This window comes from Nipponia nippon, unplaced genomic scaffold, assembly GCF_047370975.1.
Source record: "Nipponia nippon isolate SJK-2023a ecotype South Korea unplaced genomic scaffold, ASM4737097v1 scaffold_9, whole genome shotgun sequence".
Taxonomy (NCBI): domain Eukaryota; kingdom Metazoa; phylum Chordata; class Aves; order Pelecaniformes; family Threskiornithidae; genus Nipponia; species Nipponia nippon.
In genome coordinates, this window is record NW_028262413.1 from 7870560 (window position 1) to 7885885 (window position 15326).

The window sequence follows — 15326 nt, forward strand, 5'->3', positions numbered from 1 at the left end:
ACAACTTCTCATCGAAGTCCAGTCCGAGCAGGATTAGAGCCCACAGGAGCCTCTTGGCCATCCTGCGTAGCTGACTGCTATTACAAGAAACCACATTTTCTAATCACGTTGTAATTTATGGAGCTCAGTCTTGGGTTTTTACCCGTTGCTCTCCCTGTTGGCAGGTTGCCGCTGAGCCTTACACCTCTGATGGTTTGAAACCTCTTCCAATTTCCTGCCTGAACGCATTTGGAGCCAGTTTATATCTATGTTCTTGTGCCAAAGTTGGAGCTTGAATAACTGCTCTTCCTCCTGTAATGCATAGGGAGCAATCATAACCCTTCGATTTGCTAGGCTGAACAAACCAAGCTCTTCTAGGCTCCTCAATGAAATAACATTTCCAGTCTCTCTCCAATTTATACCCCTCTTTCTTGAGCAGAGATGTCATAAATTTTAGCCAGTTTTCCAGATGAATTTTTACCATACCTTATGCAGTGCTATTATAACATTTTTTTATATTACCATCTTCATCCCTGTGTTATAAACCTATTCAGAAACATATAATATTTATGATGCTGCATAGTAGTAGACCACTTTGTAGTCCTGAACACTGATGAGCCATAATATAAGGAATTCAGCTCTGCTCTTCAGTGCAATGTCTGGCTCATCATCTGTGAACACTGGACCAATGCTTTTTTTTCTTCAAGTAGCAGGCATTAAGTAACCAACATGATTTTCACATAGTTGACGTGTACCACAGAGCAGCTGATACCTGAATTAGTGCACAGGAATCCAGTGAGACCTTGTAGATTCGGGCTGATTCCCCTTTAGATGATACTTAATATTTTAGCTACGGATTGAAGGGACTCTCCAAATTCTGAAATGACCTACGGTAACTGCCGAAAACCGATGTCCTGTTTGTTGGCCAACTTCTCCCCCCTGAAATCCTGTAAATTGCTGTGTTGAGTGAGACGTGAATGCTGTCTCCCAAGAATAGCGAGGTAGGAAGGCTGTCGTCCAAGTATAATAAGAAAACTGCATCAGTCTTTCAGGGGACCACTTAGCTCCCCAGCTCATACGCTGTGTAGAGATTTTAATAAAGAAGAATATTGCAGAAAAAGTTGTTTCATTTCATCTGTTTCATGTCAAAGAAATACGACAGTGAAACAGCGGAAAGCAAAAAAAAATTCACTGCCTGCAAACCTGTATTTTCAGCCCAGCCTGATGGCAATGTCCTCAGCCAGAGCAGAGCCCACCAGCTGCTCCACAGCAGACATCAGCCTTCCAGAGGCTCCACATCACGTACACACACCTGACTCATCGACCAGAAAGCCACACGTCTGTCTGCAGCCTTGCACGGCTCCAGCAAGTTGTTGCAGCAGAGGTACCTCCTACCCCCACGGGAGGCAAACGGCACCCTCCTGCACCCCGGGGCACCTCCCAGCCCTGCGACACCCCGGGCACGTGGTAACTCCTGGCAAAATTCAGGGTGCTGCTCTTCACCCAGGGACAATCCCCAGCCCTGCATGGTGGCTCTTTCACAGCCCAGAGAAGTCACACCTTGCTTTCGTCTCCTCAGAGGCTCATCTGATGCGTGAAAGGTCCCGAAAGGGCTGGCGGATGAGCTATGCTGGAAGGATTTCAGTGCCTGTCTTAGGCTCTGCTTACAGCCGCTCTTCATCTCCATGGTGATTAGAGACAGGTCTGAAGTGGCAAATCTGCTAAAAGACCCAGCCACGCAGACAGAGGAGCATAATTAGAAAGCCGGTGTTCGTATTGAGGAGCACCGTGACCTCTGCAAGAAACAGATGCTAGAAGAACCTAAAAATACATTAACCTGAGTAATGCCTGAGACGTCAGCACCTATTGCTAGAGCTAATGGACTTTTTTTTCTCTTGAGCATCCCAAACTCCCTGACAGCACCCTATTTCTTAAAAAGCACCTGAGGGATCAAAGAAGCATCTAGATCTTCTGGAATATGTCACCACCGTGCTGGAAGTGGGTTTCAATTGCTATCCGTGCCATGCTGTAGTCATCAGAGACCATGTCTACTCGGTCAGGTGCCACCTGTCACTAAATATCTGTATTTCCACCCAAAGCTACAGGGACATGGGCCAGCTTGGGCTCCAGAAGCCACCGACATGCCTGGACAGAAGGCGGTGCTGAGAGCAGGTGGCACCAGCTTCAGTACGATTCTCCAACGGGACTCCCGAAACCCAACCGGTTTGTGTCCCTGCAGCATGCAGGACCAGCAGAGATACTTCAGGACCATCTGCATCTCTCCATACACCATGTCTTGTACCTCCTGAGAGGCACAAAAGGACCCTCTGACATAAGGAAGGTGACATAAAACAAGGCTGCTGCCTGATTTGCATGGTTGGATGGCACCAAGTGAAACACGCGGTGCTGCAGTTTCAGGCAAGCACTGAGCCAGGCTCGTGAAGACAAGACGAAGGAAAAAAAATGCCAAACAACTGGATTTTCTCTAATCAGACAGATAATATTTACAGCCTACGGGTGGTGCCAAAATATTTCAGGAAATGCCTGAGCCCTTCTGAATAAAAGCTCAGGAAAACACAATATTTAAGGACAGCAACTACAACAGTAAGAATGAAAGCTTTCCACCCTCTCCCAGCCTCCTTACATGGTTTAAAATGATTGCCATAGCAATTGTCAAGGCTAAGCTCATTTTGCAATCTTCTCTGCAAATTAAGTTCTGAGTTGAACACATAAAAGATCAGCATAAAAACCAAACGAATCATGTAAACTGCAAGGAGCAGAAATCAATGCGCGCTCCGCACAGACGGCATGCTGAGGTCTAATCCATCCCGTCCAATTCCTGTACCAAGAGACTTGAACTTCATTCGAGCAATTCTTTCCAGTAAAGCACAAACACCGTGCTTGAACCCAACTTTGGCCCATTTTTTAGCGTTGTCTACCAGCTCTGTCTGCCCTGGACTTAGCGCAGAGCAGAGTGGTCCAGGGGGGTAGAACATGAGCACTGAGTCCCCTGGGCACACCGCAGCCCCACCACTTTTTTCCCATGAAACAGTAGTAGATATATCTGTATCTGTTCCCTTGCACAACCACAACAAACCCCATCCTGGAAGTATTTTGTTCCCCCCCCCCCCCCCCCCCCCCCCAATTACCAATGACATCTACAGACGCAGAAAAGCACAAGTCCTGCAAGGATCGCATCTCTATTTTGTTTCATTTGTGCATTCAGACCAGACCTGTCTCTGGAAGTTTCTATAGTGCACCCAGAAACAGCTGCATGCAACAAGTACTTGCACTCCTAGAAGAAAAATCAGGGCAACTATTTCCAAAGAGCAGATTAAAACAATTTATTTCTGGTAACTCGGTGGTGTCATCATTACCTGCTCAGGCTTCAGGCCGGGGGGGACCCACGCGTACTCTTCCAAGGCACAGCCCGAGTCGTCGTCAGAAGTCGAGTTCCTCTGGAAGTCAAACATGAGCTTCGTGACGGTCTTCTCCATCTCCAGAGGCATAACCGTTACGATGTGCTCTTCCTGGGAGCACTTACAGTGAAGGCAAATCTTCCTGCAAGGTGAGGAGAGAGGAAAAAGAGGGGATGCCCCGGTGAGTTGCACTTTAAATAGGAAAGCAAAGCGATTCCTGCCAGCGGCTGGCCTGCAGATGCTAAACTCAACCCTTTTTTATGCTCAGGCATTTTCTAATGCAGGATTTGTCTCTCTTACAAGGAGGAAATAAAAGTCCATATTTGCTGTAACAACACTTGGCAGTCAAGCTGAGTCAGACTGCCCAGTGTTTGGGGAGATGTAATTGCCTGTCCCTTTACTGCACCGCGAGGAGTATTTCCAGGGGCCAGCACAGGCAAGGGCCACGTGCCTGCCTGGTGCGGATCAGCATGCCAGCCGGTAATTGCAGAGCAGTTATCAAATTTAGGACAGCTGAGCACTTGGCTAATACAGAAAATGGTGGATTGACTGGGAAGCTGTGAATGACAAGTCCCTTTAGCATGCTGATAGCATAAATTTGCTTATTAAAGTGGCATAAAAATTGATTATAGTCTGAACATATAAAGCTAAATTAAATTAAGGGAGGTTACAAAAACCACAGTCACACTACAACGGCATCTTAACTGCCCGGCTTGACGGCACGCGCCACGGCTCAGCGGCACACCAGCTCGCACGCTGCCCGAGAGCCGGACAGGAGGGGGAAAAGCACAAGAACTGAAAGAACAGCCCAGAGGCTGCAATTTAACAGCCATCAGCTTAATTCACTGCAAATATCACTTCTTAGCATCTCTTTTAAGAGTCTGTTCCTGCAGCTGGTGGTCCACGGGAGATCTTCTTCACAGGCTTGAACTTGAGCATTTATCTGCAGGGCTGCTAGGACATCACACCCCTTCGCCAGGGTAAGAGTGAAGGACCAACCTGGCTGAAAACATCCCCCAGCTCCATAAAAAAAGGTTGAAGGGAATGCTAATAAATTGGTTTCTATTTCTGAAAATGCAATGCTCTTCCACAATATGGGTCGATGGTATCTATTTTCAAGTACCACGCAGGATTCTGAATTAATTTGTGCTAATGAAACGCCACTGACTTTTGAGGAAGAGATATGGTTTCACTTGGGTAGCAGAAGGGAGACATCTCAGAAATAATAAGGTACCACACAAAAGGCAAGGGAAAAGTTACCGTTGCCATTGCAGGTTTCTCTGCTATAACATAAAGCAAAGAAATTCAGAGGGCAGCAACAGTTAAACATCAGGAGCTGTAATTTTCAAACACCTTTCCTTCTTTTTCACCATTGCGTACAAGCCAGCTAAGCATACCAGCGCTTAGATCCAGATCCGAGTCTAAATTTCCACTTGGCCATTACAGCACAAAAAATGCACTCTAGCAAAAGTCAAGAGGCTCCGTTAAGTCAAGCCAGGGAGATTTGCCAGATTTTCCCATTTCCTGCCTTTCATCAGATCTAAACCACACAGCGACCCCCATGCACCCCCGGCGTCTGGTTTGCGTCCAGTCGGAGAGTCTCAGCATTGCCTCCGGCTGTTACCTTAAAAAATAATCAAGGCACCATTTCATGTGAATACTTTAATTAATCAGCTACCGTGGAAGGGTGGTCTGCCTCAGCAAAGCCGCCGGTGTCTTTGCCATTTCTGTCTCATTTCACGATATGATTAGAAGCAGCTCAATATGCAACAAGATGCTAGGAATACTTAATAGCTCCAGAGCCCCGGATTCAGCATTGGCGAGTTATTCTAATGGAGTTTAGGACTTCTTAGCCAAATTTTAATTTTCAGGATATCCATCACAAGCTTCAAAGGGAGACAAACGCAAAAGTCCACACTCAGACAGCAGCAACGCCTGGAGCACGAGTGCTGCGATGGGGAAAAAGCCGGCCTGCACGCTTCTGCCCTCCTCCCCGCTCTAGACACATCCCCTCCAGGAGATGGAGGACGGCAGGAGAGCGTCAGAGGTCTTGGCTTTTAATAAATGAGATAAATCAGGCCATCGTGAGCACTTTAAATAACGGTGTTGAAGAGTTAGTAAGTGAGATGTATGATCAATTAGACCCCACCGGTCGCTCCATGTGACCGCCATCCTACAGCTCACACCACGTAGAGCCAGGAGGGTGAGGACTGGGTTGGGAAGCTGATTTACACCCACCCTCACTCCTGCCCCGTCTCAGGCAAGCAGATACCACCAGTGGGTGGCTCCTCCTGGTCAGAAAAGCAAAGGATGAAAAGGACACAGGTAGCCTGTCTACTCATCAGTGATGTTCCCAGGCCAGGCCAACGGGCTCTGTAAAAAATTTGCACCATTAAAAACTGAGCATCTCCAGACATGGGGTTTCTGCACCTCCCTGGGCAAACTGTACAAACTTCAAGATCTTGCCCCTGAGATATTCAGTTCTCTTCCTTTCCCCTCATTAAAAGAAGAAGATTAACAGCTTTAATTACAATTATTTTCTTTACATTAGGATATGTTGTTTCATGGGAACAATACTGTGTCCTAGGAGTGTCTTTCCACTCCTATGATATGGTTTCCATGACTTCTTTGCATAGGTCTCACTTACTCAACTTTATTTTATCATCTACCAGCTCGCTATAATTAAAAATAATTCCCCATAGTAATAACTTAATATAAAAATGTACATTTCAAATGTGAGATGAAATTGAAAAAGCAGTATCCCCCCCACCACACTCAAAGCAGAGCGGCATGATGTGAGACGATGCACGTGCCAGCGCTCGACCGCGCACACAATGACCGGAGTGACAACGTGCCGTGGATGCCGATGCTACGGCGGAGAGCTGGTGGCTGTTGGAGAGGAGCGGGGCCATGGCCGGCAGCCTGCCTGGCTGCTCCCGCCAGCAACGGCTCGTTAGGCATTAACATGGGAAGAGCGGCGGAGCCTGGAGATGCTCAGTGCATCGGCGTGCCGCATACCTTACCGTATAAAGGGTGCCACGGCCCAGGTGGAGTGGCACATCCTGCAAAGGGAAACCCATTAGCTTGGCTCTGGCCAGACACAAGCCTCACCTAACCACCACCAAAGCTTCATCAACAACGACTTCTGCTGCCTATGCAGCCAACGAGCCCCACGCAACTTGAGAAGAGCGCAGGCAGGTTTGGGTTTTTTAAGCAAGAAGGAACTAATGCCAATCACTCTCTGGAAATCCCGTCTTCATTCCTGAGCGTTTCCGTCTTGCTCTCATCCCAGAAAAGGGTCTGCAAGCTTGTCTCAGGGAAGTACCTGCCCTGGTGATTAAGAGAGGTTTCCAGCATCAGGGAGGACACAGGTTGGAGACATTTTGGTGCTGTTGCTAAAAGCTGAGGACATCCTGGAGCATCACTTGACTCCAGGAGCTGAGGGCTGGCGAGGAGAAACCCAGTGATCTTGTGTTTCCCAACGAAGCAAGGAGAGCTGACAGCACAACCAGCTTCAGGCACGGAGGGTAAATAAAGGAGCTGTTAAGCAGTTATAGCTTGTGGACAGGGGGGAAAGAAGAGAAGGAGCCGGCCAGCAGCCATGCTGCTGCGGGAGGCACGGGCTGGGGAGCACCCAGCAGGGCTGCTCGGCACGGAGCTGTGCATGGAGCTGCCCTGCAGCGGGGCCAGGACAGCAGGAACCAAACGGGGAGAAAAAGAACATTTCCTGGTGTCAGATTTAGCTGGAAAGGAGCCTGCCTTGAATTGACTTCACATGGTACAAAGCAGCAACGGCTCAAAAACAGATTGAAAAATTTGTTCTACTCAAGGCCAGCGCTTCATGTGATGAAGTTACAAGATGGATGTATTTTATTTTACAATGGCTGCTTTTACGTGGTGCTCTTGGCACGGCAGCCGGTCCTCTCCTCAGAGGAGGCTCTAACCCCCATCCCTGGTTACATCCCCACCCATCCGCTGGTGCAGGGGGACAGTGCAAACTGGATCCACCACCCCACACCAGCCTTCTTCTCTCTATGGACGCGAATAGGCACACAACAGGAATCTGAAGCAAACAGGGCCCAACACACCAAGCAGAGAACCTGGCTCCCGAGTCCTTCTCGCTTGGGATGCAGAAGCACGCTTCCAGCCCAGGTCCACCTACATACAGCTCAACGTGATCCCGATTGACCTGTGAGGTCCCTGGGACGAGCCAATCTCTTGTTGTACGTCGCTGTTAGCAAAGCACAGCCTCTGCCATCGCAGGAGCCTCCCGCAGCCCTTTCATCATAGCAATGGCACCAACAATAAGTTAAATCTTGCTGAAAACACTAGTGCTCCACAAGAGGCTCTGGAGAGAGCCGTGAGCGTGCCCCCAGCTTTTTGAAGAGAGACGAGGTCTCCCTGCTGTGAAAAACCAGCAACAGCTCCAAACTGAGAAAGCACAAGCAGAGCTAAAAAGCCAGGGAAGAGGGACCGGGGGCAGCTTGAAGCCAAGGCAAAGTGGGTCCTTGCAAAGTGGGTCTGTAGCTCCAGCAAAGGAGCCGGCCAAGCTGGCCTCTCCCAGTGAACAGCCTGTGTGTGTTGGGGTCTGGGGCAGTGCAGGCAGGACCGGACTCCCCTGCGGCTGCGAGGGCAGCAGACGCCTGCCTGCAGGAAAAGCTCCGGGCCGCAGGGATCTTCTTTTCCAGCCGCGGCTGCCGGCTTGGCTGGGTGGGCACACAGGACCCAACGCAGCGAACAGCACCAAAGCGAAGCCTGCCCAGGCTCGGCAATGCAGGTATTTTAAGAAAGGGCAGCGCAAGATCCCAACCCCTCCTGGCAGCACCAAGAATGAAGGCAGAGTCTAAAATCGTGGCAGAAATGTTAAAATTCCTCTCGGACAAAGAAAGAACTCGGCAAACAGCCCTTATCACTCCCCCTGACCCCGGCGCTGCTTATCTCTGCTTCTCACTTGTTTCTTCTGGGATGGAAACACATGGGCTGTATCAGGGCGCAGCTCCGTCTCCAGACAATGCGAGGAGCAGGAATGCCACGGCCCGCGCCAGGCCGTGCGATGCCTCTGCTGCGTTCCGTAATAAAGGATTTGCATGCATTTGTGCACACATTAACATACATGATTGGGAATCCCTCAAAAAGCAATTGTCTGCTCAGCTCGGATGGGATGTGTAAAAGCAAAGGGGCAATTCCCTTCCCGCACGGCTTAAGATATACACAGCAGCCTGATTTTTTTTTCCCAGCATCGTGCCATCACTCTGATTGCAATGAGGCTTTTGGGTCAGTCACCAGTCAGTAAATCACAAGACTTCTTGGAAACGGGAGAGGCTGAGGATTTGGGGCAGCTTATGTGACCCCTGAGCCTCTTAACAAGGGCATCTTAATATCCCTGCCTGTTATCTCCTCCCCTCATTTGAGAGCTAATGAGGCATCTTTCCACCCTGAGTGAGCTTCAGCTACACAGACCCATTTCTCCAGACCCCACAGGCAAGGCAAACATTTATCTAAACTGAAAAATTAACATAGTCCTTTGCTGCCATAGGGAGAGCCTGGCGGCTCTTCTCCAGTACGGGCACCACTCTCCCATTTCATGAACGGGGAAGCTGAGGTGCAGGAGTACCCACAGGCACCACCCAGCTGTGGCTTCCCCATCGACTCCCTGAACATCAGCTTTGTCAGAGGAGCCCCAAGCTTTTGTGCTCAAAGCAGATAGCTGGAGCTGAATCTCTGCCTCCATCTCCAACTTCTCTGACACCGTATTTTGAACCAAATGCTCCCAGTAGCCCAGCTGGCTGCTGCCCACGGCCCCGCGTCCCATGGACCTCAGTGACAAAGCCGCATCTCTCTGGACAAAACATTTCTGCAACTCCACAGCTCTTCCAGAGTCACTTCAGCTGGAAAAAAACCTACCAGTGGGAATGAATTGCAAAGACCCTGCGCTACCTGGGTTGAAAAGGAAGCTTAGTGAAAGCTTTTATCTGCCACAATGAGGTGTAGGAGGCTAAAGGAGGTGAATTAGACATGGGCATTTACAATAGCAGCAACTCAAAGCCTCAGGACAAGGTGCCCTTGGTGGCCTGCAAGGATGGCCAAGGGAGGACAATGCTCACTTGACCCAAGATGCTGTAGGAACAGTTGGCTTAAAAGATCAACATCAGGTGGTAGCAACAGAGCAGGTAGCACAGTAATGCCAAGAAGTTAAGGAAGAGAGAAATAATCCAGCAACCACTGGATCCAACTGCTCCTATAGATGCAACTCCCCCCAGTTTCAGTGGCCATAGGGGAGCACGTGTAGCTGCGCATCTCCGGAAAGATCTGCAGTAGGTGGGGAAACATTGAGAGGATGGAAGAGTTGCCAGTCAGACTCTTCTCCATCTTCCCCACCTATCTTCTCTTCTCTACCCGCTTGATTTCCTTGAAGCGGGTCAGGTTTCCAGTGTTGCTTTATTTTTAATACCCTCTGACCTCCACAGTGCCAAAAGCAGCAATTGCAAAGGTATCGAGAGTGGCGTTGAAGCTTTTATTACAAACCCCATTTCCAATCCTGGAAAAATTCTCCTCTCTGGCTGAAGGTGTCCATGCTCAGTCTCAGGCTGTAGACTAATTTTATTTTTAAGACTCTCTTTACCACTGCAAGAGTTATTCTTGCTTAATTAAGAAAAAGAAGACAAAAAATTGCCAGCTGCAGCCAAATATGAGCAAAAGCAGTCTCTGAGGATTTTGCAGTTGGTCTGCCTTCACGGTGAATCAGGACCACCAATTCAAGAAGCGGGTGGAACACCTGCCTGTGGGTCCCCACCGCCCTGTCCCCAAACCACTGCTTTGCTGCAGCACAGCCTGGGGCAGCCTCCAGGCTGCTTCCAGTTTTGCTGTCTGTGGTCTTAGGCACCATGTGGCAGACAACAACCACCAGCGCACAAGGCTGTGCTCCTCCCAGATGAGACCAAGAAATTAGGACAAAACATGACACAATGTACGAAACCCCAAATCCCTCATCTGGGCTGTCTTGGTGCCCTCTTAGGCAAACAAGGAACCAGGACCACAGCCCAAAACTGTTGCCAGACCTCTCAGCATCACTGCAGGATGAATTAAAACACGACCAACCTTTCCAACCTGTGACTCCCCAGGGGAGCTGGGGTGCATCACGGGTGATTTTGGGGAGCCCAGGTGCACCCCAGCGCTCTGCAGTGAATACAGGTCCCTGCTTGGGCTCCAGTTTCTCCTTGTGAGCTGGGTAAGAGCCCCAGGGTGCTTAAACACCCTCCTGACCTGAACCACACTGCCAGGCTGCTCCCGTAAGCTGCAACCCCTGACACAAGCCATGAAAATTCTGATGCATAAAGATGAGATGTTTAAATTAAGCTATATTAATAACTCGGCAGATCTCAGAAGAACTCTATTTGGAGCTCTCAAGATGTTTTGCAGAAGACGCAATTTATTTTTTTCATAATAGAGGTTAGACAGGGGTGTGCAAAGTGCTATACCTGTGTGAGCTGCAGACCAAGCAAGGGGGAGAAAGAGAAGAGGAAAAATAAGGTGCTGTGAGCCCCAGCCTGTTGCCCAGCTGTGCTACTGGGAGAAAAGGTGTCCAACAGGCTACTCTGTCACTTCCCAGATGATGGAGGCAGCCTGCCAGCTCACAGGCTTACCACTTATCTCAACATATTTATGTTAGGGAGTTTTTTTCCCCTCTTTAAGGTCCAGCTCTTAGCATACAGAAATGACAACAATCACATATTTTTCCCCAGTCATGGAGAAGAAATGCAAACCACTAGTTTCCAAATTGAAGAGAAGAACAGGCTCAATAATAGCAATAACAACCCCGAAGCTGGTGGGCAAACAACGCTGAAGCCAATCTCATGATTTTGGAAGGCAGGGGGAGCCACGGGATGGGCAGACCCAGGAGCTGTGGACACCAGAGAGGAGTTTGGTGTCCCCGTGGCAGGACCCTCGCCAAACTCTGCCCCTGGGCTGAGTCCAGCAGCACTCCCCACCCGAGAGCCAATGTGTGCCTGTGATGCAAAGCCCCTGTCCTACCCCACGGGTTATCTTGTCAGATTTTTAATTACACCATTCAGTGGCTTCTCAGCCTAACAAGATGCAGAGCTGTATTGCAAGGGGTTTCTTTCTGCTGCTTGACTGAAGGAAGAAAATTGCCTCCGAGCCTGCAGTTCTAGCAAGATTTAAGCTCTACCTCAGGATTCAAAACCAGCTCTCCACGAAGAAGCCTGTATCCATTCAGCATGCGGGTCCTCACGGTCTTCTCAAGTTTGCATATCCCTGGTCTCTTCACAGGCAGTATTCATCTTCCTGCCCCTCTCTTTCCCCCACCCCGTTCCAGGCTTCCAGCCCATCCCTCCACCAGCTAAGCTAAGCGGGTTCATGGCGATGTGCCCCGGGGCTGTAAGTGCTATTTTAAGGGATTTCACCAGTTTGCATTTGCAGCATGACAAGCAGAAACCACGGGAAGCAGTAAACACGCTGCAATTCGAGCATCTCCCAGGCCATACATCCTAAAGGAAAAAACCTGGCTGATGGGCAAAATGCTCAGAAGCAGGATGAGCTAGGCTGAAAATTGTAATTATTTCAAAAGTTAAGGCTTAGACGGTGTCCCCTGAGACAGCCAATACCAACCCGCTTGTGAAAGCAATCACTGCCAGCCTGATCTGTGTATGTGCCGGCTAAGCCCGAGCAAGTCTGCCAACAGTAAGTGCGCAAGGCTGGGTCATTTTGTTAAGCTGAATCTGGCTGGTAGAAAACACGCAACAGGAGAAGATTAAAATACAAAGCAAAATATAATCTTGTTAGCTGCAGATAGCTTTATTTTATAAATCTTTATTGCAGGCTCAAGCCAGCACTCTTATAAATACAATGCAGTGATGTGAGACATGTAAGTGCTCCCACAGTAGGTGAAATAATCACTGAATAAAAATAAGTCAGATAAGTTACAAGATAAGAGCGCTAAAACAGAAAGGATGACACTGCATCTGGTGCGAATAATTATTTTGGCATTATTCTGTCCAGCGCTAATCCTCACCGGCTCGAAAAGATTCAATCAGTGTTTAACACTGCCAAGGAATCATGACTACAAAACAAAGAGTAACTGGATTAAAATCTTTCTACGGTCACAGGTCACGTCTGTGTCACATCTGCTTAAAATGTTCCTTCAAGGAACAAGAAAAAAAGGAAATTTGACTTGAAAAGATTGTACTGAAAAACATAACCTCCAGGTTGCAGTTCTAGGTGGGTTTATAGCTAGGCATTCTTGCATGAAAAAGGACGTAGAAAGATTATTACTTTAAAACTCTTTATCCTTGGGAAGGCAAAACCACCACAATAAACACCTGAACAGTAATGTCCTCATCCACAACACCACCTGCACGCAGTCTGCTCAGAAAATGGCCAGAGGACCCAGGCTTCCAGAAGCTGCATTTACCAGAGCAATAAAACTAACACTGAGAGATGGGGATTTTTTTAATACTTATTCCTATTTAGAGCCAGCTGAGCCTTCCTGACTATTTTTAAAATGAAAAACCCATTACGGTGGCATCAGTGTTTCTCCCTGACTTCCTGCAGCTGCAGAAATGCAATTTAACAATTAACCTTTTCCATCCATAAACAACAAGAACCGCAAAGGCTGGGAAAAAAGCGCAGTCCCCTCGTAGATCAGCACCAACAGCACATTGAGCAAAGTTAGCACGCAGCTACATGCATCCACAGAACGCTGCTTATTCCTCCTCCTCCTCCTCACTACTTTCTATCCCTCCTAAAAATCTACGACAACTTTGAAGTTGCTGGCAAAAGGCAGTTTCTTACCTGTTCCCACTGACGACGGCAGCGACAGCGCAGATGGAAAAAATCCAGTGGGTTGCTCAGCCGTCCTAGTTGTGCCAGTTGCCTTTTGGCTGGTGGGCTGCTCCCAGGACCAGCCCAAGCACCGCAGTGCCATAAAGCATCCCGCGCTCTCCCGGCGCAGCCCACCGCCCCGACACGCGCAGCCAGGGGCTGCCGCCAGACGGGTTTTTGTCGGAGCCTTTCAGAGGAGGCACGCACAGACCGCGGCGCGTCTCCGACGGAAACCTGCCGTGGAAAAACGTGCCATTCCTGCCCCGTGTCTTAAGCTTTCGCTTAAATTGCCTCGCTCTGAAATCCAGCTCCGGAGGGTGCCCCCCTCTCCGCTCCCATTCCAAATGAATCCAGCAGCTCCCCCCTCAACCTGCCTTTCGCTAAATGACCCTTCGAGGTGGCAAGAGGATGTCCAATTTGCTCTCCGAGCGCAAGGCATTAACGAGGAGAGATGCAGCCCGTGGAGAATAATTGCCGGCGCGGGAGCGGCGCGGGGCTCTGCTGTTGCATTGCTCTCCTCTCCTGCATGCTAATGAGCAATGATGTCAGCAAGCCAAAGTCACCGCATCCGGACCGCGCACCGCGGCCCGGCCACCCTCCCGTTTATTTACATGGAAATCAGCCCGCTCTTAGAAATCAATAAATCCTGTAGGCTGCTGAGGGAAAGGGAGAGAAAAAAACACTTCTCGCTGGCTCGCATGCGCACGTTTCAAAGAGTTGGCTCTGCACCAGCAGCCCAAATTGAATGGTGTGAAGACACTAATTATCCTTTCCCAACTATCATCTTATTTGATGCTGACCGAATCTCAACTTGCTGTCAAACTTAAGGCACCGCTTCTTAGGTACGCAGGCTATTAAAGCAATGATCTGCTGGCTCTGAGCAACGTATCATTTTTCTCCTGGCTTTCAATGCCCTCTTAATTATTTTCTGCAGTCATTTGCTATGATTCCCCACTGGCTTTTAGATGCAGCGTGTCTGTGCACCAGCAGGGCTAAACATTCTGGGAAACACAAGTTATTAGCGTGGCATTTTGCTTATCGCATATTTTAATACGTTTTCTTTTATACAGCCCTGAGAGATGCACGATTCGTGCCTTTTATGTGCATCTCAGGTGAGTACTGCGAGCCCCAGGAATGTGCCACCCCAACGGGGATGCCGAAGCCTCCTTCCCCTGTGTTTCCCTCCCCTCGGAAAAGAAAAGAAAAAACAGAGAAGGAGCTACACTGCCAAATCTCTTCTGCTGCTCTTAAAGCCGGTTGCTTTGGAATTAGGTGGTCACAAATGAATCTCTGCTGCAAGTCACCTGGAGGAGAGTGTGCTTCTTAGCTTCTGCATTTGCAAAAAGTGAGTGAAATTCAAAATCCTAGTTTCTGTGGGCTCAGAAAAATCCAGAAAGCAAATAAAACTTGCCCAACAGGTAGTGCTTTCGTAGCACACTCCTGACTTCCGGGGCCTGGCTCAGGATTTCAGAGTCCTTGATTTTGGCAGTATTAGCTACGTTTACAGAACACAGAAGGATGCAGAAACTACAGCTGCGAGTCGTTCTGCAGTCTCAAATGCCTTAAATTATTATTATTAAGGTTCATAAATTAGGTTTCATTTATATGGAATTACACTCCAAATCTCCAGGGTGAGATCTTCAGCTGGGACAAACCAGCTCAGCTCCCCCTTGGAGCTGCCTGAACTTACCCCTGCCAAGCAGGACAGACCAAGAACGTGCAGAGACCTCATCTGGCTCAGACAACTTCAGACAAAAGAAAATATTCAGGACCGTTGATGAAATATTTGAGCATTTACAGTTCCTTTTTTTTATTATTATTATTTTCCCTCTTTTTTTTTTTTTTAATTAAATCTGCAGCTGCAAGTCCAAGAGTTGAGCACTGACCCTGTTACTGCGTCCAGCCGGGTTGGACCTTCCGTTCATGGAGGAAGGAGCGGTTACCACCTCCCCTTCTGCTGGGGATGCCCACAGTGCCAAGGAGGGTCCCCTCCAACTCCTCTGACTACACAGAGCAACAGAATTTGTACGAAAAAGTTCCCCTGACCCTTCAGCTTCCTAAACTGGCACATTTTCCCCCTTCCAGCTT

General features: G+C 48.8%; 1 protein-coding gene across 4 annotated transcripts in view; it reads right to left on the bottom strand.

Moving 5' to 3' along the window:
- Window positions 1–15326, bottom strand: part of PRICKLE2 (prickle planar cell polarity protein 2) — a 121313-nt gene that overhangs the window by 32933 nt on the left and 73054 nt on the right. For 3 of the 4 annotated variants that reach the window (XM_087745053.1, XM_087745052.1, XM_087745056.1), the window contains one exon: window positions 3357–3540. In XM_087745053.1, the coding sequence (XP_087601179.1) occupies window positions 3357–3540 (184 nt within the window). Of the gene's footprint in view, window positions 1–3356; window positions 3541–13208; window positions 13445–15326 lie in introns of those variants that run through there. The other variant, XM_087745054.1, reaches the window with a different exon arrangement.